At 38.7% G+C, this 27135-nt stretch overlaps 2 protein-coding genes across 4 annotated transcripts; one reads left to right on the plus strand and one right to left on the minus strand.

Annotated features, from left to right (window-relative positions):
* Positions 1-4352: 4352 nt before the first annotated feature.
* Positions 4353-11825, plus strand: LOC139757256 (uncharacterized). Of its 2 annotated transcripts, none has more exons than XM_071677566.1 (5): positions 4353-4510; positions 6136-6248; positions 7405-8019; positions 8908-9080; positions 10211-11825. In XM_071677566.1, the coding sequence occupies exons 1-5, from the start codon at positions 4478-4480 to the stop codon at positions 10240-10242; spliced, it is 966 nt and encodes a 321-aa protein (XP_071533667.1). In that variant the 5' UTR covers positions 4353-4477; the 3' UTR covers positions 10243-11825. The 2 variants fall into 2 exon arrangements, with proteins under 2 accessions (XP_071533667.1, XP_071533668.1); XM_071677567.1 differs by lacking the exon at positions 4353-4510 and adding an exon at positions 4597-4623.
* Positions 11818-25841, minus strand: LOC139757254 (dehydrogenase/reductase SDR family member 7). 2 transcript variants are annotated; one of them, XM_071677562.1, is made up of 9 exons: positions 25693-25841; positions 24205-24344; positions 23650-23717; positions 21551-21700; positions 20445-20551; positions 18390-18629; positions 15809-15928; positions 14654-14814; positions 11818-12330 (listed from the first exon to the last, which is right to left on the minus strand). In XM_071677562.1, the coding sequence occupies exons 2-9, from the start codon at positions 24315-24317 to the stop codon at positions 12234-12236; spliced, it is 1056 nt and encodes a 351-aa protein (XP_071533663.1). In that variant the 5' UTR covers positions 24318-24344; positions 25693-25841; the 3' UTR covers positions 11818-12233. The 2 variants fall into 2 exon arrangements, with proteins under 2 accessions (XP_071533663.1, XP_071533662.1); XM_071677561.1 differs by lacking the exon at positions 25693-25841 and adding an exon at positions 25144-25185.
* Between the last annotated feature and the right edge of the window lie 1294 nt (positions 25842-27135).

Here is a 27135-nt window from a genome sequence, read left to right on the forward strand (position 1 = left end):
GAGAACAGAGGAGTGAGTATTAGAGGGCAAATCCTCACTTGGCCCACCTCTCTGTTCCTTCTTTTGGAAAATTATAAACAGGAGGGGAGGATTTCCAGCCCCCTGCTCCCATATATATATATATATACAGAATGGAAAAAGGTGGGAACAATGGAAGTAAGGGGAGTGGGGGAGGAATGGGATGTATTTAGGGAATCAGAGATGGATTGCACAAAAGATGCTTGTGGCATGAGAAGACTGGGAGGTGGGTTGATTAGAAAGGGTAGTGAGTGGTGGGATGAAGAAGTAAGATTATTAGTGAAAGAGAAGAGAGAGGCATTTGGACGATTTTTGCAGGGAAAAAATGCAATTGAGTGGGAGATGTATAAAAGAAAGAGACAGGAGGTCAAGAGAAAGGTGCAAGAGGTGAAAAAGAGGGCAAATGAGAGTTGGGGTGAGAGAGTATCATTAAATTTTAGGGAGAATAAAAAGATGTTCTGGAAGGAGGTAAATAAAGTGCGTAAGACAAGGGAACTTCAGTGAAGGGCGCAAATGGGGAGGTGATAACAAGTAGTGGTGATGTGAGAAGGAGATGGAGTGAGTATTTTGAAGGTTTGTTGAATGTGTTTGATGATAGAGTGGCAGATATAGGGTGTTTTGGTCGAGGTGGTGTGCAAAGTGAGAGGGTTAGGGAAAATGATTTGGTAAACAGAGAAGAGGTAGTAAAAGCTTTGCGGAAGATGAAAGGCAGCAAGGCAGCAGGTTTGGATGGTATTGCAGTGGAATTTATTAAAAAAGGGGGTGACTGTATTATTGACTGGTTGGTAAGGTTATTTAATGTATGTATGACTCATGGTGAGGTGCCTGAGGATTGGCGGAATGAGTTCATAGTGCCATTGTACAAAGGCAAAGGGGATAAGAGTGAGTGCTCAAATTACAGAGGTATAAGTTTGTTGAATGTGTCTGATGACAGAGTGGCAGATATAGGGTGTTTTGGTCGAGGTGGTGTGCAAAGTGAGAGGGTTAGGGAAAATGATTTGGTAAACAGAGAAGAGGTAGTAAAAGCTTTGCGGAAGATGAAAGCCGGCAAGGCAGCAGGTTTGGATGGTATTGCAGTGGAATTTATTAAAAAAGGGGGTGACTGTATTGTTGACTGGTTGGTAAGGTTATTTAATGTATGTATGACTCATGGTGAGGTGCCTGAGGATTGGCGGAATGCGTGCATAGTGCCATTGTACAAAGGCAAAGGGGATAAGAGTGAGTGCTCAAATTACAGAGGTATAAGTTTGTTGAGTATTCCTGGTAAATTATATGGGAGGGTATTGATCGAGAGGGTGAAGGCATGTACAGAGCATCAGATTGGGGAAGAGCAGTGCGGTTTCAGAAGTGGTAGAGGATGTGTGGATCAGGTGTTTGCTTTGAAGAATGTATGTGAGAAATACTTAGAAAAGCAAATGGATTTGTATGTAGCATTTATGGATCTGGAGAAGGCATATGATAGAGTTGATAGAGATGCTCTGTGGAAGGTATTAAGAATATATGGTGTGGGAGGCAAGTTGTTAGAAGCAGTGAAAAGTTTTTATCGAGGATGTAAGGCATGTGTACGTGTAGGAAGAGAGGAAAGTGATTGGTTCTCAGTGAATGTAGGTTTGCGGCAGGGGTGTGTGATGTCTCCATGGTTGTTTAATTTGTTTATGGATGGGGTTGTTAGGGAGGTGAATGCAAGAGTTTTGGAAAGAGGGGCAAGTATGAAGTCTGTTTGGGATGAGAGAGCTTGGGAAGTGAGTCAGTTGTTGTTCGCTGATGATACAGCGCTGGTGGCTGATTCATGTGAGAAACTGCAGAAGCTGGTGACTGAGTTTGGTAAAGTGTGTGAAAGAAGAAAGTTAAGAGTAAATGTGAATAAGAGCAAGGTTATTAGGTACAGTAGGGTTGAGGGTCAAGTCAATTGGGAGGTAAGTTTGAATGGAGAAAAACTGGAGGAAGTAAAGTGTTTTAGATATCTGGGAGTGGATCTGGCAGCGGATGGAACCATGGAAGCGGAAGTGGATCATAGGGTGGGGGAGGGGGCGAAAATCCTGGGAGCCTTGAAGAATGTGTGGAAGTCGAGAACAATATCTTGGAAAGCAAAAATGGGTATGTTTGAAGGAATAGTGGTTCCAACAATGTTGTATGGTTGCGAGGCGTGGGCTATGGATAGAGTTGTGCGCAGGAGGATGGATGTCCCTGGAAATGAGATGTTTGAGGACAATGTGTGTGTGGTGTGAGGTGGTTTGATCGAGTAAGTAACGTAAGGATAAGAGAGATGTGTGGAAATAAAAAGAGCGTGGTTGAGAGAGCAGAAGAGGGTGTTTTGAAATGGTTTGGGCACATGGAGAGAATGAGTGAGGAAAGATTGACCAAGAGGATATATGTGTCGGAGGTGGAGGGGACGAGGAGAAGTGGGAGACCAAATTGGAGGTGGAAAGATGGAGTGAAAAAGATTTTGTGTGATCGGGGCCTGAACATGCAGGAGGGTGAAAGGAGGGCAAGGAATAGAGTGAATTGGATCGATGTGGTATACCGGGGTTGACGTGCTGTCAGTGGATTGAATCAGGGCATGTGAAGCGTCTGGGGTAAACCATGGAAAGGTGTGTAGGTATGTATATTTGCGTGTGTGGACGTATGTATATACATGTGTATGGGGGTGGGTTGGGCCATTTCTTTCGTCTGTTTCCTTGCGCTACCTCGCAAACGCGGGAGACAGCGACAAAAAAAAAAAAAAAAAAAAAAAAAAAAAATATATATATATATATATATATATATATATATATATATATAATTCTTAGTCGCAGTTTCCTGCGTTAGAAATAACAAGCACTCGAGGCACCTGTGTTAACAGACCCCAACCCCAATAAATATAACTAACAAAGGACGTACACACTGAAAAACCCAACAAGCCCCAAGCAACCGACCTCCCAGCTCAGTCTTAATTCCAACCCACCAGAAAGCACACTCCCCAGACAAACAAGCCACACTCAGCCGCTTACGCTCTGTACATTACGAGATTGTCATGAATGGAAATTTATATCACGGCACTGACTGAGAACAATAGAGAAAAATCAAATACCAACAGTTGTGGGTCAGAGGCAACCTCCAACGAGGTTACAGGAAAGGGGTAGAGGTGGGTAGTTCTTGCAACACTACAAACACTGTTCCAACATATCCCAAGACTCTTCATGCCCATGATGCAACTACCATAAAGTAGACACAACGCTTGCTATGCAGTTGCCTGCACTGTCTGCACATAGACGAACACACTTATACTCTATGATAAGACCTGTGGTCCCGACGGGTGGACGTCGATGAGGTTCATAAGGATAGATGGAACTCCAAGGGCAGGAAATATGTATATTACATCTTTCCGACTTGCTTTCTTTTCATCCATATGCACAAATGTAGTGAGAGGAAGTCCGCCCCCCCCCCAGCATCCTAAGCGGATCTTGAAATTCACACCAGTGTTCCCTTCTCATGATGATTATATCTGTCTAAGGTTAAATAAGCTCGTATGCAAATCATTCTTATTCCTCAAAAAAAATAATTTGATAAAAATTGTTTAGCTTCGTATCGAAACCAGCTTTGAGAAAATAGGAGGGTACGAAATGACAACTTGTGTTTCAGATGTACATAGTTCACTGCTAATAGTGTATCTTCTAAAAGAGCGTTACGTATGCTAAATGCCCAAGCCAGCTGAGGATAACTCACCAGTGAAAAATTCAAGTAAAAAAAAAAAAAATGTGTTCATGTCTCCATATCAGTAGTGTGTAACATGTAATAGGTTGCCCCCATTCTAAATATTTGGTGCATATTGTTTTGTATATGGATAGCATGCAGAGGTATTCGGTAGTTGTACGTATCCGAAGGCTAATATTTTGCTTTTCTATTAATGATTATTTGATACAATTTTTATTCCCACTGCATGAGATTTCAACGTCATCAGAAAGTCCAGGGGAAAGAAACGTCAAGGATATGGTGTGAAAATCACGCATTACGATATACGGGATACTAGATATCAAAACTGAATTAACAAATAAACTAGTACATACATGTGTAATCGGTCTAAGAGTAAAGCTCTATCTTTTAAGAATCAAATCTCAATAACCAACCAAGAAGAAACATCTAGTTATCCTTAAAAACAATCACCTTAAATTATCATTTTCTGTTAACATATGTACCCATTTTCTATGATGGACATTTTTGATAATGATGTGCCTCTGTAGATGGCGTTTGTCTTTAGCGCCACACTTGAAATAATAAGTATATGCTTCAGTTACATTTCCTTTCCAGTTTAAATGCCTTGTTTCTAAGGCAGTTTCGGTGCAGGGTTCTGTGGGTAATGGCCCATGGATATCACCACATTTGCCAGTTGTCCGTCGGACACACTGCTCTGCAACGTGACGAAGAAAGGTACCCTACTTGACAGTCATAAAATTTCTGATGGTCATAGCCTGGCACGATAATGGACAACGCAGCATGTACAACCACAGATATGGTACGTTTTCTACATCGGGTTTACTTACGGACTCCCAACAGAATTTACTCAAGCTCCGACACAAATTTCCCCCAGTCAGGTGCTGATAACAGCTTAACATAATGATGCTTTGGGTAAGTTGTTATTACCTTTATGGCTCAAAAGGATAGCAAATGGTTGGAAGTTCTTATAAGAAAATGCGAGTTCTGGTATTTGTGTATTGGTGGCTCGGCTGTAGTAACTTAGGTGCATTTTTGTATCAGAAATTATCATATAAAAGTTTGCATCCATGTATTTTGCAAGTTCTTAGGGTGGGCTTAATCTAACTCCTGGACCCATTATTTAATGCAACCAAACAATGAATCCTGAATCTTTTGAAATTGAGGCCTTGCCACCCAACATCGAATTCCCAAGGAAATATTTCGGGGTAATTCTTTGAAAATATGTTTGGTATATCTAAAATTTGAAAAAGGTTTTCAAAAAATATATAATTCATTTCAGATCTCATTTGCGTTATGATTAATTTGCAATTTGTTTCGGATGTCAAGCAAGGAAATGTCCATTACTCTGGGATTAAATTGTTTCAAGTTATACCTTTACAATTTGTTGATCTACACATTATTCATAAAATTATAATACCCCTATTGTCAAGTGTACATAAGCTTATTTTCAAACGTAAACAGTGCAGGTTTTACTGTTCCATGTCGCTTCGGTGATTAATATCTTCAGAAAAAATTGAACCGGATACGTCTAAATCTACATGGCAGTAGTAATATTTCTTCCGTGATTTAAAACCTAAAAATCGTTAAAAGCCCAAAAGCTAATCACAGTTACCACTGCTTACTTATATTAATTTATTTCTTAATTGAAGGAGTCTGGACACGTCAAAGGGAAGCTTGGCAGCCTCTGAAGTACAGGATTGGGGGTTAGTCTTGCGGCCTTGGTATGACGGGGAGCCCTGAGGCCTAAATATGACAGGGGTAGCCCTGGGGCCTAGGTATGACAGGAGGAGCCTTGCGGATTAGATATGATGTAGGGAGGGAGGAGCGTGGCAGCTTAATCATGGGAGACCGCGGGAGCCAGGTTATAACTGAGGGATTGCTCGGCAGATTTGACATGGTTAGGGAAACCGGCAGCGCAGGTATGGCAGGGAGGGAGAGCTTTGCATCGTACCTGTGGTTTGGGAATGCTGGCAGACATGACATGGAAAGGGGAGACCAGAGACCTAGTTATGTTTTAGGGAGCCCGGCAGCCCCTTTGGCGTGGTTAGGCTGTCTGGTGTCGCTGTCTTGTGTCGCAGGCGAGTTAAAGGCTGCCCGATGTGAGTGGGGAACCGAACCATCATGGTGAGGGTATTGACAGCAGAGTTTTAAGTGTGTAGATGGAGACCCGTTCCTACGCATAGATTTGTTACTTAGGTGGTGTGACTGGATGGGGGAAGATAAGAACTCTATAGAGTGAAGTGATGGGTTGGTACGTAGGTAGGAAGAGAGCAATATCTAGGATGGGTGGATTGGGAGGAAGTGTTAATAACCTTTTGGGAATGGATGAAGCGATTAACCTGGTGTCTGAAGGGCAGTAATATCTAGACACGTGAGAAGAGCGAGGATTTAGTAAACTGAATAACATCATAAACATACCTGCAGGAGGCGAAAGAACAGGGATTTTCTCTGGTGTGGCGTCCACTGTTGGCCAGGTTCTCTCGTGATCCTGAAATGATCTACTGGGTCCCACCCCTCTACTCCTCGCACTCATTTAGGTAACGCATCTTACATTGTTGATCTTTAATTTCATGGATCAGTAATTCATGTTTTGCCTCTTTTTTGGTAATCAAATTAGTTGTTTTAATTTCAACTGCTTTTGCTAATTTGGAGTTGGATATTTGTAAAAAATCAATTCATTCACATGACGTGGTTAATAGATGACGCTTCAAATCTGTATAGGGAAAGCTTGATACAAAATTTGTGCTTCAGTAATGTATTAACAAGTAGGTAAGTTAGGATATAAGATACTTGTGCTGCAATTATCCATGAATCGCAAGCAACCAAAGATACTTTTCTAACAGTAATGTATGAACCCGTAAGTGTATGTAACTTGATCATTCAAATTGATTCTGATCAAAGCAAAATTGGAGAATAAGATGGACGTTTCCAAGTTGCACGTAAGCTGTGAATAAAAAGCAAGGTTAATATATTTAGCAGAGTTGGAGACAGGTTAGCTTGGGTGCGAGTTTGAATGGAAAAAAATTAGATGAAGTTTGATGCCTGGGAGTAGATATGGCAGCTAACGGAACCATGGAAGCAGAAAAAAGTCTTAGGGTGGGTGAACGTTCTGAGAGCACTAAAGACTTTAATGTGTGGAAAGAGATTGTGGAAGGGCAAAATTGGTAATGTTTGAAGGTACAGTGGTAATAGAAAGAGTATAGTTTAGAGAGCTGGAGGATGTGCTGAAAAAGTTTGAACATGTTCGGAGAAAATGAGAGAGGAAAGGTTGACAAAGAAGGTATGTGTCAGAAGTGGAGGGAAGAGGAAGAGCAGGGAAACCAATTAGTATATGGACGGATGGCGTGAGAGATTTCGAGCGACGAGCCTTAACACGGAGGATGAAAGGCATGCAGAGGATATACAGGGGTTAATGTGCTTTCAGTGGTCTGAGCCAGGGCATATGAAGCTTCCGGGGTTAACCATGGAAAGGTTTGTGGGGCGTAGTTTTGGATAGGGAGCTGTGGTTTCAATGCACTACACACAACAGCTAGAGAATATATGCAAGCAGATGTGGCTTTTCTTTTGTTCCTAGTGCTACCCTGCTAATGCAGGAAACAGTGATCAGGTATGAAAGAAAAAAAAGACGTATACATAAGACTTTTGGTGCAGGCAGTAAGCATACATTAATGTTCATGTGTTATTGCATTGCAGTTCAATACAGTCTTTTGCGCAAGAACCACAAATTTCACAGTCAGCTTTAGATAGAACAAGGAGCAGTTGTGCTGGTCAGAATTCTTCTTCAGGCCCCTCAAGACTTGAGTATGTAGGTGCTTCATGTGTAACAGACACCTCCATGAGTGATCTAGAACATAGTCACCCTTATGAGACAGTTCTAACTTCACAGGATACTCCAGTAAGTTTTGATGATGCAAATGATTCCAGAGACAAACCAGATTACTTTTTCTATGAGCAAGAGAAAACGCCTTTAGAAGGATTAAGCCATGGGGGACTAAGTGGCCCATGTGCAAATATGAGAGATAATCAAGGTTCAGTTAACCCTCGGAACATGCATTGGGCTCATGCTGGTTCATTTACTAATGGTTTCACGTATAAATCTGTTGGTGATGATTATGTGGAACAGAGTATTCGTCAGAGGCCAAGTAGCTCCTCCTCAACCCCTAAGAACCGTGACATCATGCCTAAGGAGCTCAAGGTTGCAGCCTCTGGTACGCAGAGTGGAAGATGTATCTTTAATGATGACCCAGAGGCTGTCCATCGCTTGGCTGCTTGTAAACTTCTCTCACAGGCCTCACTAAGGTCAAAAAGGTAAGGAGTGAAGTTTTATTTGCAGCTTTTCATCTAAATGAAAATGTGGCAGTCATGGTAATTTGCTGCCACCCTGTTCTGCCAATAGATACTTTTCCATTAGATAAGTGGTATTTGATAATTTTGAAGAAACTTCTTTGTAAAGAGGAAGATACAGGTGTTACTTTACGCAAGTTTTATCTCTTAGTGTTTAAGAAGATATATTCACCGAATCAGAAATAAGTGTTAGCACGAGTTTTCACCAAGATGTAAATGTACATATGGACCATTTAGAAAATTCATCATTGTGATGGCTTGTTTATTTACTTTGCTTGTTCTAAAAGTGTTATGGATGGTTTTGGTCACCCATAATATCGACACCATTATCAGAAGTATCTTTAAAACTCCACAAAGTCCTTGACTAACTTTCACAGTTGCTTTTCAGTAAAATGAAGACTACTGTGTAGCCCTCAACACCTGTATGGGGAAAACCAATCATCAGAATGTTTGAGTAATACTGTATCCACACATGTGGTATATTTTAAAAGAATGCTGGTAAAGAAAAAGTAGTTTGCTTTCTCTATTGTTGCATTGCAAATTTTTTTCACTGCATTTGTAGCTGGACCATGCTGTCACTCTTGTTTACAGATATTTGCAATTCTGAAAGTTTGTCTTATATCTTTCACTGCTTTTGTGTAAATTAAGCTGTAGAGAAAGAGATTCATTTGAGGAGAAAAGTTTAATATAGTGGCCTCCTGTCCACATTCAACAAATGCTTTCTAAGTTAGCAAAGACAAAATCTGTGTATTTCTATTGAGAAGCAAGTGGCCCTGTCAATATCTTTATTGCCCAAAATTAATAAAAACCCATGAATTCAGACTTTTGAGAAATATATTGGATTACTCTTAGGTCAGAGAGGGTGGATGCAAGTTGGGACAACTTGAGCTACTTAGAACGAGACTCCTGTAGACACTTCAGACATGAGCAGTTAACCCAAGATGACAATGCTTATCAGCTGAATAAAAGTCTTTACATATTCTCTGTTGTCATGCTTCTGCTTCTAGGAGTGGTGGTTATAGTAGGTAAGATCAAGAAGAATGTGGTACATTGATAGTGGGTGCTATTTATTTATGGATGGGTGTGGGTATGCCAGGTAGTGTATTAGTGTGTAATGGTTAGAAAAGTGATATTCTGTGACTTTGCTTTGGTTAGATTATTATGAGCCTGGTATTAAGGAAACTATGGACCAGCTTTAAATGTAGGACTGTTAAAATCTAAATAATGCATGCATTTCTGATCTTTCATTATGTAGAGGAAATCGTGACATACCCAGACCATACTTTAGTTCTGAAGGTTACTGACATCAGTTGCCTAGAAGATTATCACTGTCCTATTTGGTATTAGGTGGTGTTGTTACCCATCTTTCATCCATGTCTGGATTACTGTTTTATTTTGTCTCATTACACACGAAGCTACTGGGCTGGCCTATTTTCTTTATACACATGCTATATACCTAGCTTGTTCTTTTGCACAACCCATCTGTAAGATTTACAAAAGTTAGGATATGTCCCTAGAGTACTGAATTATAGTATCAGATATGGTATAAACAAAACATATCCCAGTCTTGGCCATCCTGGGTGAAAGGAGTGTATGGTAAGAAAAAGGATGTACGTATGATTATGATTTTTCTGTACAAACACGTTTACCACAGATTACCTGTTGTTTGCTCATGACAGTATAGTATTGACATGGTAACAGGCTAGTTAACTAGCTTGAAGTCATGTTAAAAGAAATAGAATGGTGAAAATAAGAAGGATGAGGCAGTGTATGTAGAATCCATTAGGAAGTTTAGTTTTGAGTTCATTCAAAGCTTGCTGCAAGTATGTGGACTTTTTCATTAAATATAAAAGAGAATATATGGCTTGAAGTTCGTCCTTGTCAAAGTGAATGTGTCATTGACAATTGTCCAACATGATTGTTTAGTTGGTACAAGAAGTTAAGAGGGATATATACTTGTAATTGGAAAATAATGATAAGTTGTGGTATAAATTTCTCTCAGATTGTTACTGTACTTTAATTTATTATTGCATTCTAATTCATTAGTGTGTCAAATTATTAAGTCAGGATATTTTTTTTGTTCATGATACTCTGAGGTTTGAAACATTTTCCTTAATTGTAAATGAACTTAACCTAATCCTACTTATATTTGCAGTGGTGGTCTTGTCTACCAGATTCAAGACATGAATTGCAGATGCATGACAATATCAGTGATTCATAATCTTCCCACGAGATCTCTTTAATTTCAATAAAGAAAAAAATTTAATCAATGGTTTCAGTTACTACTGAAATGCCAAATACTTCAGGTATGCACAAAAAACTGATTTTAATTTTACGATAAATGGTTTTATTAGAATGTCTTCATGTTTACTGTATATGCCCTGCAGTTTTCAAAGAATGCATGTGAAAGTTTTATAATGTTTAAGTACCTACACTGGCTAGTTCAGTAAGGGAACCTACCCAAGGACAGTTAGTCTTCATGTGAAACTGACTGGAAGAAGTCCTGTGTACGTGATGGGCATAAACAGACTTTTAAAGTAAATCTTTTATGAGATTTGGTGATTAACTTTTATTCTTGCCCATTTTCTAAATATAATTATTTGAAGCATTAAAGATATCCATTAATAAAGACATCCATTATTAGCTTACAGATATGAAACTTCGTATTAGTAAAGCATGGTAGCCTTGAGAAATGGCATGCATGGCCATATCTTTTTTATGTCTTGCAGCTCATATCACTAACTTACTGATAGAGTTTTCCCATGTTTTAAGTGAAAATGAATTAAAGCATACCATTCCAGTGATCAGTTTCATGCATGTCTTTTACATTATGGATTAAGCCAAATCTGACATGGTATGTAGAAATTGGCAGGTGATGGATGTGCCACCAGCTTATAGACAGTTGTTTGTGTTTATGTAGAGACAGCCTGATTTTTTGTTTTAGTCTGCATTTACAAAGTTTGCCACTGATGTCAGACTTAGTGTGCATTATTTCTTGTGTAGTTTTATGCTTAAGCAAAATAAATGTTGAACTGTACAACTAAAGTTAAGTTACATGTTTTGGCAAGTTGAGTTATTGTTTATGGTGCATTTTCAAACTTGTTTGCCTAAGAATGGCCTCATTAGCTCGCATCCACTCTGTTATATATAATGCACCAAAACCAAACGACCCCCCCCATCTAAATACTTTAGTAAGGTATCCTCTGACCATTTCATAGATCTTGGTTCAGCCCAGTGACAGTATGTATACCACATTGCTCCAATTTGTTAAATTTCATGCATGTTCCGGCCCTGGTAGCTCAAAGCCTCTTTTACTAAATCTTGCCAAATTGTCCATGTTTTTACCTCCTCCTTGTTCCTTCACTTTTGACTTGTACACTCTCTTGAAGAGCCTCTCAACTCCTCTCCTTATGTCCAAACTCTTTCCGGACTCCTTCAACTTTTCACTATGTTCTACTTAGTACTACTGCTATTTTAATTGTGGTACACAAATTGTATGCCCCATAAAACTCTAAAATTGTATAAATGACCCACCAAACAGCCACCCACTCTCAAGCTACACATTTTTTGAAACTATACCACCTAAACACACGAGTTACTTTTCTCATACATTCTGGACCCCACACATCAACTCTGACAGTACTAACAAGTAGCACTTTATCACAAGACCCTTCATATCTAATATCCAACTTGCACATGTAATAAAATTTTGAAATAATATACTTTAATCATAACAACTTGTATGTTCAGAAATAAAAAACATATATTTATTTATTTATTTCACTTTGTCGCGGCCTCCCGTGTTAGCGAGGTAGCGCAAGGAAACAGACAAAAGAATGGCCCAACCCACCCACATATACATGTATATACATACACATTAAAACATAGCTGTACTGCTACAACTGTTTTGCTCTATTATATTTATATTAAAATTTTAGCAAAAATGAAATCTATTTTATGAAAGTTAGTTATACAAAGGTTCAGACATTACCAAGAACTATACATATTAAAAACACAGCTAACATGATTGGCAAAAAGGTAACTGGTAAAATTTATGCATTTTATGGTGACCGGTTTATTTTACTAAAGAACTATTTAAGCATTTAAAGCAAATTGCTGTCATACACAGAATACAGTTTGTTTCTGGTGGTGGTTATGATGACTACATTCATTTTCTTCTATGACTTCTGCTTCTTTACATTGGTTTCCTGAATAGTATCAACTCTGCCATCTCGTAGTTTCATGAGGAACTTTAGTGGAATGATGTGGAACACACTACAAGGAAAAAATATTGGTTTTTAAAGATAGTAAAATGGATATAAAGGTAAAGAGAAGAGAAAAAAGATGGTTGGGAAGAGTGGAGAAAAGGAAGTCAATAAGGCAATTGGGGAGGGAATCAAAAAGAGGGAATGTTAAAAAATAAGATGGAGAGATGGAACAAAAAAAAAGTAATTGGATAAAATAGCAAGAAAGGACAAGTTAAGACTGGAAAAGATACAGTGAAGCAGTCAGAGGAAACCATGAAAAGGTCTGTGGGGCCTAGTTGTGGATAGTGAGCTGTGGTTTCAGTGCATTGCACATGACAGAGAAAGGATGTGAACAAATGTGGCTTTGTTTCATCTGTTCCTGGCACTACCTCACTAACACAGGATACGGCAAACAAAAAATACTACCTATGTAATCCCCATGTGTTGTACAAGGTGACTAAGAGGGGCAGGAGGATGGAAATCCCATCTACTTACATCTTTGATGCCTGTTCCCTTCTGGAACTCCCTCAAGGGGGTGGCCATGGCACTTTACTTTCCAAAAGAAAGAAGAGAGCAAGGAACCAAGTGAAGAGTTTTCCCTCTAAGGCTCTATCATCTTTTCTTCACACTACCTCACTCATGTTGAAAATGGCTAGCATGAATGAAAAAAAAAAAGTTTTATATTTTTTTTATCATACTTAGTCGCTGTCTCCCATGTTAATTAGCCTGTTTTTACGATACATCATTGCATGTATTTTTAAACTTGCCAGCATTGAAAGTATGTATTTGCCATGTTAATACACACTAATGCACATAATCCACAGACTGAATCCTTTCAGTATCATCTTCCTATGGAATCCCAGATCTCATACCCACCTGTTACTCCTACTCTTCTGTTCATATTGCTCATTAAACATTTTTCCTCCTAGATCCACATCCTCAACTGTTATTTATAGCTCTCATTATATAATACCTTGGGCACTCCCCACCCCCAATTTGAATTTGCCTATCTATATCTTTGAAGCCTATTCCAACTGGAACTCCCTTAAAGGGGTGGCCAACAGTGTCTCCATAACTAAAGAACTCCAGTCTGTCTATCTATATCTTTGATGCCTGTTCCAATTGGAACTCCCTCAGAGAGGTGGTCTGGCAACAAAGTCTCCATGACAAGAATTCCAGTGCTGCCTCCTAGCCTTTATGCCTCACCCTTAACTGGCAGAGAGTAATGCTTCTAATGTTCATAAGACTACTTCTGTCTGATGCTTCTACCTACTGCCTCTACCTAATAATCCTGCCTAAATGTTCCTTTCTACAACTTCAATCTACTGCTCCTACCATTCTGCCAAAAGGCAGGGGTAGTGCATAGTGCTCGTCACAAGAAAATCTAAAGTTATGAAGAATGAGCTGCATGAGTTAAGTGTTACATGTGACAAGGAGAGATTGTATGTTTGTGGACAAAATGCCAGTAATCCACATGTTAGTGAAGCAGAAAGAAAATACAGCTACCTAGGTCAGAGGAGTGCAACCTGACAACCACTAAACTGCTGACTTGCCAAGCAGATGTCACTATCCCTCCCAATACCCAAGCAGGTAGTACTGGTAATATATACCTCCCTGGTTGTCTGCCTACCATTGTCTATGAGAATTCTTTAACTGATAAACAATTTCAAATGTTTTTATTACTTTCTGTCCATCTAAAACATAGAAGAATGAAATAATTAAGATAAGAATTTTAAGAAATTAATCATAAAGACCAAGCACTATGCAAATATTGGATTTTAGAAATACACATTCTAGATGGGCCACAAACTCTGGTCTGCAAATATTGTATCTCAATACTGTTGTTTTGTATACCTTTTGTAGGTTCTAAATGTTATATTTTTTCTATGTAAATATACACATATTCCATTTCATGAAATTATTCACCAAAAGCTCGTGCTCCAAGTGGGCAACAATCTTGAGTATGTTGGATCCAGATGTCGGGAGTTTTAGATTCATTAAACTGATTTTCAGTATTCTACCAACATACCACACAGTAAATAGCTTTTACAATAACTTGAGACAGTCATGTGCAAATTTAACATGCATATCTATGGTTGTTGATGAGATTGGTGCAATTAAATGTGCAGACCTGATCTCTTATGATAAGACTCCTCGAGTGATCTTTTATGATTCTTGGGTGCTACCCCATAAATGTCAAACAGAAAAAAAAATGGAGAAAGATTATAATAACCTTCAAAACTGCTGTACAAATAGCAACTGACAGTAATACTGTAGGTGCCAAGCTATCAAAAGAGTTAATGTCCCCTGTTTGTGATTCACTTGGTCATAATCATTTTTGTATTACTTACTTTTTTGTGATTACTGGCAAGTACTGGTTCATGTACATCAGGAGGAGGGCAGGCTGATTAGCTATCCAAACTTCTGACATTCTGTTAGCAATGGCTATAGCCATCAAATCTGCACATCGCTCTGCAGACATTTTTTTGCCTTTACGTTCTAAGCCAAGCTGCTGCAATGACAAAAAAGGGGAAAACATTAGTACTCTATAGTTTGTTTTTATCATCAAAAGCTAATGATACTGCAAATCATAACTGTCTAGCCTATGACAATAAAGGATTTACAAAATGCATCAATACAAAATGGTTAGGTAAACAAAGCTGAGCAGCAATACCTCATCCACAGAAGAAAGGGTCCTAGTATAGCCATACTGTGGTTAATACCAACTCAAATAAGACTAATGGGAGACTATATTGTTACAATGGTGTCCAGAACAAAAGATAGTGTATCTGACAAAGAAATAAGGAAAGAGAGGAGTATTAAGTTGCACTGTCTAGAGCTTGACCAAAGAGATCAAAGGTCTTCTTCCAAAACCATATATTAAAACATTAACACTAGGTGAGAAGTCCAAGAGCCTTTGCAATTGCAATCATAAAAGGGGCTCTTTGAAAAACAAACTAATATCTTAAAGACCACAATCAATACACACTTGAAAAGGAATCCTGTTACACAAAACTGAATACTACATACAGAAGAAAATTTACAAGAAGAAATCGTGCTAGAAAAAAATTGTATTTAATTCAGAAGTTCTACACAACTGCTGTCTACAACCCCAGAGTCTTGAGTGCTGATTAGATAATAAAGCTGACAGGTAATTCCGAAGATCTATTTTTTGGCAACCTTTGCAAAAATAATATGGATGGATGGTCATACTACAGCATGAGATTCAAAATGCTGAGGGAAGTGAGTGAGAGATTCAACATTTCTGAAAACAGGGAAGTCAAAGCAACAGAATGGTAGGTGAACAGTTACATTATGACTCATCTCTGGGAAAATCTGTATCCATTCATGTTTATAAGGACACTTTAGATTTTTTCGCTGACACAAAAGGAGATAAAATGCCTCTGGTTTACAGGAATCTAGCTCTATATAATATCTGAGGACTAGTGTACTTAAACTATAAATATGCAATGGACAGAACTTTATCTGGAAACCATCAAACTCACCTTTCCTTTCCTTTCAGTGAAACAAACCCTAAGAAGATTACTATCAACTACACCAGGGCAAGCAACAGTGATGTCCAATCCTAGTCCTGCCTTTTCCACTCGTAAGCATTCAAAATATCCCTGAAAACAAATTGAGAAAATTTTTCATTGCTTTCAATATCATGTATATGTGCACCACCTGTATTAGAAACAACTCTTATGCTGACATGAATTTGGAACTTTCTTTTCTTTTCTTTCATACTGTTCGCCATTTCACGCATTAGCGAGGTAGCATTAAGAACAGAGGACTGGGCCTTTGAGGGAATATCCTCACCTGGCCCCCTTCTCTGTTCCTTCTTTTGGAAAAAGAAAAAAAAAAACGAGAGGGGAGGATTTCCAGCCCCCTGCTCCCTTCCCTTTTAGTCGACTTATACGACACCCAGGGAATACGTGGGAAGTATTCTTTCTCCCCTATCCCCAGGGAATATGGAACTGTCAGACAATATACAGTTCCATAATAATATTCGACCTCTGAAGGGGTATTGATTGAGAGGGTGAAGGCATGTACAGAGAGCATCAGATTGGGGAAGAGCAGTGTGGTTTCAGAAGTGGTAGAGGATGTGTGGATCAGGTGTTTGCTTTAAAGAATGTATGTGAGAAATACTTAGAAAAACTAATGGATTTGTATGTAGCATTTATGGATCTGGAGATGGCATATGATAGAGTTGATAGAGATGCTCTGTGGAAGGTTTTAAGAATATATGGTGTGGGAGGTAAGTTGTTAGAAGCAGTGAAAAGTTTTTATCGAGGATGTAAGGCATGTGTACGTGTAGGAAGAGAGGAAAGTGATTGGTTCTCAGTGAATGTAGGTTTGCGGCAGGGGTGTGTGATGTCTCCATGGTTGTTTAATTTGTTTATGGATGGGGTTGTTAGGGAGGTGAATGCAAGAGTTTTGGAAAGAGGGGCAAGTATGCAGTCTGTTGTGGATGAGAGAGCTTGGGAAGTGAGTCAGTTGTTGTTCGCTGATGATACAGCGCTGGTGGCTGATTCATGTAAGAAACTGCAGAAGCTGGTGACTGAGTTTGGTAAAGTGTGTGAAAGAAGAAAGCTAAGAGTAAATGTGAATAAGAGCAAGGTTATTAGGTACAGTAGGGTTGAGGGTCAAGTCAATTGGGAGGTAAGTTTGAATGGAGAAAAACTCGAGGAAGTAAAGTGTTTTAGATATCTGGGAGTGGATCTGGCAGCGGATGGAGCCATGGAAGCGGAAGTGAATCATAGGGTGGGGGTGAAAATTCTGGGAGCCTTGAAGAATGTTTGGAAGTCGAGAACATTATCTCCGAAAGCAAAAATGGGTATGTTTGAAGGAATAGTGGTTCCAACAATGTTGTATGGTTGCGAGGCGTGGGCTATGGATAGAGTTGTGCGCAGGAGGGTGGATGTGCTGGAAATGAGATGTTTGAGGACAATATGTGGTGTGAGGTGGTTTGATCGAGTAAGTAATGTAAGGGTAAGAGAGATGAGTGGAAATAAAAAGAGTATGGTTGAGAGAGCAGAAGAGGGTGTTTTGAAATGGTTTGGTCACATGGAGAGAATGAGTGAGGAAAGATTGACCAAGAGGATATATGTGTCGGAGGTGGAGGGAACGAGGAGAAGTGGGAGACCAAATTGCATGTGGAAAGGGAACAAATAAAGGCAGACAGTATGAATTATGTACATGTGTATATATGTATATGTCTGTATGTGTATATATATGTGTACATTGAGATGTATAGGTATGTATATTTGCGTGTGTGGACGTGTATGTATATACATGTGTATGTGGGCGGGTTGGGCCATTCTTTTGTATGTCCTTGCGCTACCTTGCTGATGCGGGAGACAGCGACAAAGCAAAATAAATAAATAAATAAATGAATCTTAACTCAAAGGAAGACAAGGCTAAGCAGGCAAAATTCAGATAATCATTGTCTGGGCAGTGTCATTTCCGATGGGTGTATGACTAGTGGGCTGAAGTTTAAGACTGAGCTGGGAGTTTGGCTATTTAGTGCTTGTTGGGTCACTTCATTGCTAAATTTGTTAAGGGTGGGTAGATTTGTGTTTAGAGGTTATTAAAATGTGAGGCAGGGGTAAGCTTTTTACCTGGGAGTTAGTGGTTATTTATAGCATGGTTTGACTGGGAGAGGTCAAGGTGCTGTTGCACAGCATTGACAACCAAGCTTGTTGAGGTGAGGCTGTATTGGGAGGATCTGTATTTCACTGTGGTGTTGATTGTCTGTCACTCATATGTTAAGGATATTGCAGTGCAGCCATGAGCATTTCAAGGTATCTGTAAGTGCTTAGATTACAATTAAGTCAAAATGTTTCATGTAAATGATATATGGCTTAATTATTGGGAATGGGGGATGCAGAAGCAATACTTATGGGTGGGGTCACAAGGCAAATCTTAAAACCCTCTGATTTAGAGTAATAACCATAAATTTTCTTCATCTACATAACTAATTTGGGTGTGCTACCGCATTTCTTGAAATTAGCAGCTTATCAAGAACTACATGCATATAATTAGTTTAAGTCAGAGATCTATCAATAATCTACAGTAATGACTTACATGAAGTGCATGTTTGGATCCTGTATAGGATGCTGAAAGAGGTGCTCCAGCCTTGCCAGCAACACTTGATGTTACCACAAAATGACCTCTGCCTTTCTCTATGAAGTACTTCATAACCAAACGACTCAGTGAAATAACTGAGAAGACATTCAAGTCAAATAATTGTCGATCAACATCAAGCTCAATCATTTCCCAGTTACCACGCTGTGAGCGACCAGCATTGTTTACAAGAATATCAAGCTGAAAATGGGGTGATATGAACAGGTAAGAATTATACAGCACAACAAATACTGAAACTGCTTGTGATTCAATACCTTTCATTACAATTCCATGGCAACTGTGATTAACAGGCTACTTACAAACTGTAAATGGTTTTAAATCAATCTATAAAAAAGTTAGAAGAGAAACTGTTTGTAGATAATGTAAATAAACTGATGTATTATACAGAGAGCAATAAAAGCTCTTGAGCTAGTTGAAGACTGAATAAATTTAGGAAGTTCACAAGTTATAAGGAATCCTTTGCCGTGGCCACCCCCTCAAGGGAGTTCCTAACAGGAAAGGGCATCAGAGATATATACTAACAAGATCTTACATGCTCTAATATCAAATTCTTTTCATAAATCAATGCTTCCAATGTACCTCCTATTTCTCTCCCATATAAGATTCTACTCTCAGCTTCAGCTTTCATACTATTAACTTTAATGCTTTTTTTTTTAGCCAAAAAAATCCTAAGTTCATCCACAACATCCAATTCTTCCATTCAAAACAATATTACAGATGGTACCCCATCTCTTTCCAAATATTTGAATTTTTTTTTTTTTTTTTTTTTTGCCGGTCTCCCGCGTTTGCGAGGTAGCGCAAGGAAACAGACGAAAGAAATGGCCCAACCCACCCCCATACACATGTATATACATACGTCCACACACGCAAATATACATACCTACACACCTTTCCATGATTTACCCCAGACGCTTCACATGCCCTGATTCAATCCACTGACAGCATGTCAACCCCGGTATACCACATCGATCCAATTCACTCTATTCCTTGCACTCCTTTCACCCTCCTGCATGTTCAGGCCCCGAGCACACAAAATCTTTTTCACTCCATCTTTCCACCTCCAATTTGGTCTCCCACTTCTCCTCGTTCCCTCCACCTCCGACACATATATCCTCTTGGTCAATCTTTCCTCACTCATTCTCTCCATGTGCCCAAACCATTTCAAAACACCCTCTTCTGCTCTCTCAACCACGCTCTTTTTATTTCCACACATCTCTCTTACCCTTACGTTACTTACTCGATCAAACCACCTCACACCACACGTCCTCAAACATCTCATTTCCAGCACATCCGTCCTCCTGCGCACAACTCTATCCATAGCCCATGCCTCGCAACCATACAACATTGTTGGAACCACTATTCCTTTAAACATACCCATTTTTGCTTTCCGAGATAATGTTCTCGACTTCCACACATTCTTCAAGGCTCCCAGGATTTTCGCCCCCTCCCCCACCCTATGATCCACTTCCGCTTCCATGGTTCCATCCGCTGCCAGATCCACTCCCAGATATCTAAAACACTTCACTTCCTCCAGTTTTTCTCCATTCAAACTTACCTCCCAATTGACTGGACCCTCAACCCTACTGTACCTAATAACCTTGCTCTTATTCACATTTACTCTTAACTTTCTTCTTTCACACACTTTACCAAACTCAGTCCCCAGCTTCTGCAGTTTCTCACATGAATCAGCCACCAGCGCTGTATCATCAGCGAACAACAACTGACTCACTTCCCAAGCTCTCTCATCCACAACAGACTTTATACTTGCCCCTCTTTCCACAACTCTTGCATTCACCTCCCTAACAACCCCATCCATAAACAAATTAAACAACCATGGAGACATCACACACCCCTGCCACAAACCTACATTCACTGAGAACCAATCACTTTACTTGTACTTTTAGAATATACCGTATTCATCTCAATATTCTAATTTCATTATCATTCATATTTCTCTAACTTCAGTAGCCAAACAAAAATTACTTGTTTTCATACCTTACCAAAGTGTTTTATGACAGCATCAAAAGCCGCTTGATGTTGATCAAATTGAACCATGTCGAGGGGCAGCACCATAACATCCTGTGCTTCCACTCCTCCAGTTTCTACAGTAACACAAAGCATTAGTTAATAATATCTTATGTGAACTATGTTCCTAATCATTTTTCAAATTAAGTAATTTTCAATGAAGAAATGCCTACATGCAGTCTTATGTAATTTTACAAGATTATATCTTATAAACAATAAAATGCAGGCCATGACAAAAATATTTTATTCCTTATCACCACAATTAAAGCAGAGTAGTCTTTGACCCTTAATACATCTGAAGTGAACAAGCATTAAGCCTTAAGACACCCTTCCTGCTTTTAAATACAGCACCTCTCCCATATTAGTTTCTGTAGTGTCCGAACATAGAAAGAACAAATTATGATACACCTTTCTAAAGACTGAGGTACCTGAAAGAAACAGTTTATTATCAAGTGATCAATTAAAAAAGCTAATTACTTATAATATATATCCAATAGGTTTTCTTAATATTAGGATCAATTCATTAAGGCTAAATTCTTACTCTCTTAAGATCAAAACTCCTTCTCTATCAACACAAACCTCAGTTACAAAAATCCTGCAAACTAACACTATATGAAGTGGAAGGACATAAATATGAATGAATTTACACACAATTCCTATGATATTCAAAACATATGCAACCATTTCTTCCACTACCAATTCTTTGCCTCCAAAAACTTTATAAGTATTCTAATTTCATCTACTGTACAGGGCTCTGTTAATAAGTAACTTTTTACAAGATCAAATCAATGTAGACCAGTTTCTCGATCTTTTGTGCTCTTTTTACCTTATGCCACTGCCAGTAAGATGGGTAAGAGAACACCCTAAACTAGAAACAGATGCAAGAACATCCTAATCATGCAATAAGTCTTAATCAGTGAAGTCCCTCAGTAAACTTTACCAGAAAGTAAAATGCTTCTGTGAATGAGTAGAAAAAAAATCAAAGAATACATAGCAAAAAAAAAGAAAAAACCCAAGGTCTTCAAATACAACATAGTGTTATTATTCAATATTAAGCCAAGTTCAAATTAACTCACCTATGCATGCCTGCTTGACCTGGTTGAGATTTTCCAATGACCGAGCAGATATAGCAACCTTAACCCCAGCCTTGGCTAATCTAATGGCCAAGGCTCTGCCAATACCACTTGAAGCTCCAGTGATCCATACAACGTGTCCGTTGATCCTTTCTAAAGTAAAAATGTGTCTTAACACAAGAGACTTAACAGTAACACTTTACTTATTCATTCAACCATTCTCCTCACTGGTTGGTAACTTTAGTGCTTAGGAAAGATTTGGAATGTACAACAGTACCATCATGTTCTCAATGCAAGAAGTTAAAATAATAAAAGAGCCAGGATACATCATCTAACAATATACCTAAATCCCACCCTATACACAAAAAATTTCTATCTACTGGTATACTATCTACCATCGTTAACTTCATTCCCAATATGGGTGGATCAGGTACATACAACAGTGGCAATGAAAATCTCAAGCACATTCTTAATCTGTGCCATGTACGCAAAGCAAAACATGAAATTCCAAGCTTACACATGCTCTTCTTATCTTTTCGCATATTACGCCAACTCATCAAGGAAGAAAAATATCTTCATTTACACAACCACCTTTTACTAAATTCTTCCAATGCCCCCAGTCATTATTCTAACATCTTCATGTGAAATATCTATACCTCTTCAAGCACTTCTTGCTTTTTCTTTTAGCACTTTTTTAAGTTGATCAGATAAGTAAGAGCAACATTTACACCATCCCCTGTCACACAATGCTTCCATTGCATTCAGCCCTCAAGTCATTCCTCTACTAACATCTTGTGAAACAATCCTAGCTCTTCAAGCACTTCTTTTGTTTTTTCATACAAAATTTATCATAAAAGGGAGAATATCTTCATTTACACCACCAATACAAAATTTATCATAAAAGGGAGAATATCTTCATTTACACCACCATCTTTTACAAAAATGCTTCCACTGCGTCCAGTCCTCAACCATTACTCCAATATTTTCATATGAAATGTCCTGAGTCAATTTTGCCACTGCACTTCCTCATTTCTTCCATGGCTGAACTCTCCTTCTCGTACCTTAGGCTGTACGAAACCAATGTATTCCTTCTTGACCAACCTACTTTGTTATATTATATATGACTGCAGTAAGAAAATACATTCCTTAAAGTAGAAGCCTTACAATAACTGCCATTCTGTACTCCAGTCTGTTATCAAAGGCATGTGCTTCTCCAGCCTGTTGCAAAAAGAGAAATCTGGTCATCTTGAACCATGCATGATGAACAATAAGAATGCTGTGTGGAAGTGGTGCATGAAAGCAACTTCTATTTACTCCCTCAAGGGGTGACCAGTTCAAAACAGTCTCCACAACTGGTGAACTCTGTGTTGTTTCTTAGCCTTTGGTGCCTCAACCTTAATAGGCCACTGGCAGAGGGGAACTCATGTGCAGTGTTTCTAGAGGCTCCAAACTAATGTTTCTACTGAATACTACTACCAAACAAATCTACTTAATGTTTCTGCTATATGTTCAAACATGCTACTTCTAACTAATGTTCCTGCCTACCACTTTTACCAAATGATCCTCCTTGCTGTTCCTACTAACTACTATCTATTACTGTTCCAAAAGGCAAGGCTAGTGCACAAAGCTTACTGCAGGAAAATCAACAGTTACGAAGAATGAGTTGTGTGAATTAAGTGTTGTCAAGTGATTGGGGCAGAAAGAAAAGACAGCAACTCAGGTAAGAGGTGCAATTTGACAATTACCTAAGTGCTGGCACAAAAAGCAGTTGTCATCAACCCTCTTGATACAAAGGTGGGTAGTGCATTATCTCCTATGTATTTTTCTTACAGGAATCAATTATCTTAGGGCTATCATGCATAAAAATTATATACCTTTGTAAGCAAGTATGCACTTAAGCACATGCAGCCATGTGTACAGCATACAGCATATATATATTAAAAATGTTGTACAACAGAGAATGTTCAAGAGAAGGGGCCCTACAAAAGTAAAACTCTCTCCCTGTTCAGCACAAATAGGCTAAAAAAAGGGGGGGAGGGGGTACTATGTAATTAGATATAAGTTCTCAACCAATAAACAATGCCAGAAAAAAATAAACTTACCTACTGGGTAGCCAAAGCGTTCAATAAACCAAAGAAGAAAGTCACAGTCTGCAGGGATAAATATGTACCTGAAAAGAAGTAAACATTAAAAACCTAGCTAGTTCAATAAGTAATACCATAGGAGGTAAGCTGAAAGAAGCAGTGAAAAGTGTTACCAACGATGTAAGGCATGTGTATGAGTAGGAAGAGAGGAGAGTGACTGGTTCCCAGTGAAGGTCGGCCAGCAGCAGGTGTGTATGATGTCCCTATGGTTGTTTATTTTGTTTAGGGATGGGGTGGTAAATATCAGCTAGTTATGTAAATGTGATGTCCATTCAATAGACTTACATTCTAAATTCCCCTTCTAACTAAATAATTTTGCTTAACATAAAACTTAAATTCAGTTTTCTTGTCTCACAGAGCCACATACAAAAAGCTGTACTCGGAGAGTACTACAGCAATGGACTTTACTTTATCCCCATTCAAGAATAATCAAAAGACTCAGTGAACAATCTACCAGCAACAAGTACAGCAACTATCTCTTACGATAATAAAAACGTAAGTTTCTTTTCTTACCTTATGCAAGCTACAAAACCAATCAACAAAAAGCTGTGATAGTAAGTGCAGCAGTCAATCAGTATGGGCAAGAGAATTATAACTCCTGCTGGGACAAAGAACCAATCCATCATCTTCAGCAAATGGAAAGTATGTACTGCCTGCAAATCCAAATCTAAATGCATTATACTGTACTGTGCTCAAAAAAGACAAGTCGTAAGTTAAACATTTAAATGAGTAAATACTTCACATCTCTCTGTCCATCAATCTACAGTAAATCACTTCCCACATATAACACATGTATGTTCTCTGCCTAAGACTGTCAATATAGCCTGTGAAAAGCAGTGAATATTACAGCTGTAAATAATGTGAAAAACATTAAGGATCAAGACTTTTCAATTACTATGTGAAGGATATTAATATTCAAGCAGGTGGAAATAGTTATACTAAAGAGATTAGTGACGAAAAGCATTTATTCATCATTATTCCACTCCCAATTACAGGGGGTCAGTCTGATACTTGCAGCTCCAATCATTTACACGTCCTCAACCTAATCCTAGTTTGCTGAAAAGAAATTCCCACACTTACTGATGTGCATCTTATTTTTTCACTTGACAGAGTTGATTTAAGTAACACAGTAATAAATATATGAAATGGAGAGAGATATGGAGATGAAGGAAAGTGGGCTACTACAGATATGTATAAATCAACAAATCTCATGAACACTTCTATTAAACTTTTTCTTACAAAGACGGTGGACCAGACAGCCGCTGTGTTGTCTGTTTATTTACATTTGTGGACACTTGCCAGATTCATTCATAAGGGAAACATACATTTCGACAATGTTCAAGTGTACCTGTCACGGGTGTGACAGGTACACTTTGACCAGAATATCTGAAAATCTCATAAATCACAAGTGTGACAGGTACATTTCGACTAGAATATTTGAAATTTACATACAATACGGCTGTGCAAGGGAGACTGCATGAGGTTCGTACACACTTGATATTTCAAGAATATAAATCTTGACAAATTACGTAGGCTCGAATTATTAATTATTTGTTTTTAAATTATTTCACCTCCTAACACATCAAAAGAACAAATTACAATGCTCGAACTAGTTTTGTCTATCAATGCATGGCAACATTTGTTAAATGACTTCAAAGTGCTTAATAAAGGTTGTATGGACAAATGTGCCTGTGGAGGCCAGGTCCTCTACTTCCGTATCAGATGATATTAGATAGTTCATTATCAGCTGATATTAGACAGTTCAGTATCAGATGATATTAGATTACATGATAAAAATCTGTAAGTCTAATAACAGCGGTGCAGATATACTATGTAAAGTTACTAACTGATGGTTCATGCTCGAACCTGAATAACCATATCGAACGCGCGTAGTATACCATTTAAAAACCGGCCAAATGCCTTAAAATAATGAACCTATTACATAAGTACATCCAGCTCTTTCATTACAAGGAACAAGTATAAAATTGGGCGAAAACCTACCCTTTAAACAATGGCGGCAAAGCTATGTGTGTGTGTGTTGTTGAAGACGGTCTCAACAGAAACTTTCCGATATTGCGATACTCTTATCTTTACCAGAGCTGAGTCATGAAACGTACGATAGCATATCTATTGTAAGCGTGACTAAGCTCACTTACAGTGCCACACGTTTCTTAATTGGTTGTTTGAGCTTTAATGTATGACGTACCCGAGTCGTTTAGATCTCACGAACATAGGCCTCTATGATCTACGAAGACGAAGAGCAGGTCTTAATAATAATAATAATAATGATAATAATAATAATAATGATAATAATAATAATAATAATAATAATAATAATAAGAGGAGGAGGAGGAGTAGTTTTTTTTTTTTCTTTAGTATGGTTAGGCTCATGCCTTAATTTCATACAATGTGTTTATGGCAGCAATATGGCTCCAGTTGATTGGTTTTGTGGTCCTCATATCGACCGTCAGTTGGTAAGCATGAACTCACCCAAGGAATCATAATTGCCTTGCAACTTTGCCGTACCCAAAAACAACTCAACGTCAGGTTACGCGGCTGCATGCACTTGGAGTGACTTGCTAAATATTTAAGCCGCTACACATTGTTTTTAACTTAAAATTTACTTGTGTAGGCCAAAAATTGCAGTTGAATTTGAGAGCATGATGGAAAATCAACTGCCAATAAACTGTACAAATTTAACTGCCGTTCTGGGTTGTATAATTAAAAGTTTTTTTTTTTTTTTTTTTTTTTTATACTTTGTCGCTGTCTCCCGCGTTTGCGAGGTAGCGCAAGGAAACAGACGAAAGAAATGGCCCAACCCCCCCCATACACATGTACATACACACGTCCACACACGCAAATATACATACCTACACAGCTTTCCATGGTTTACCCCAGACGCTTCACATGCCTTGATTCAATCCACTGACAGCACGTCAACCCCTGTATACCACATGACTCCAATTCACTCTATTCCTTGCCCTCCTTTCACCCTCCTGCATGTTCAGGCCCCGATCACACAAAATCTTTTTCACTCCATCTTTCCACCTCCAATTTGGTCTCCCTCTTCTCCTCGTTCCCTCCACCTCCGACACATATATCCTCTTGGTCAATCTCTCCTCACTCATTCTCTCCATGTGCCCAAACCATTTCAAAACACCCTCTTCTGCTCTCTCAACCACGCTCTTTTTATTTCCACACATCTCTCTTACCCTTACGTTACTTACTCGATCAAACCACCTCACACCACACATTGTCCTCAAACATCTCATTTCCAGCACATCCATCCTCCTGCGCACAACTCTATCCATAGCCCACGCCTCGCAACCATACAACATTGTTGGAACCACTATTCCCTCAAACATACCCATTTTCGCTTTCCGAGATAATGTTCTCGACTTCCACACATTTTTCAAGGCTCCCAAAATTTTCGCCCCCTCCCCC

Source organism: Panulirus ornatus, chromosome 25, assembly GCF_036320965.1.
Source record: "Panulirus ornatus isolate Po-2019 chromosome 25, ASM3632096v1, whole genome shotgun sequence".
NCBI lineage: Eukaryota > Metazoa > Arthropoda > Malacostraca > Decapoda > Palinuridae > Panulirus > Panulirus ornatus.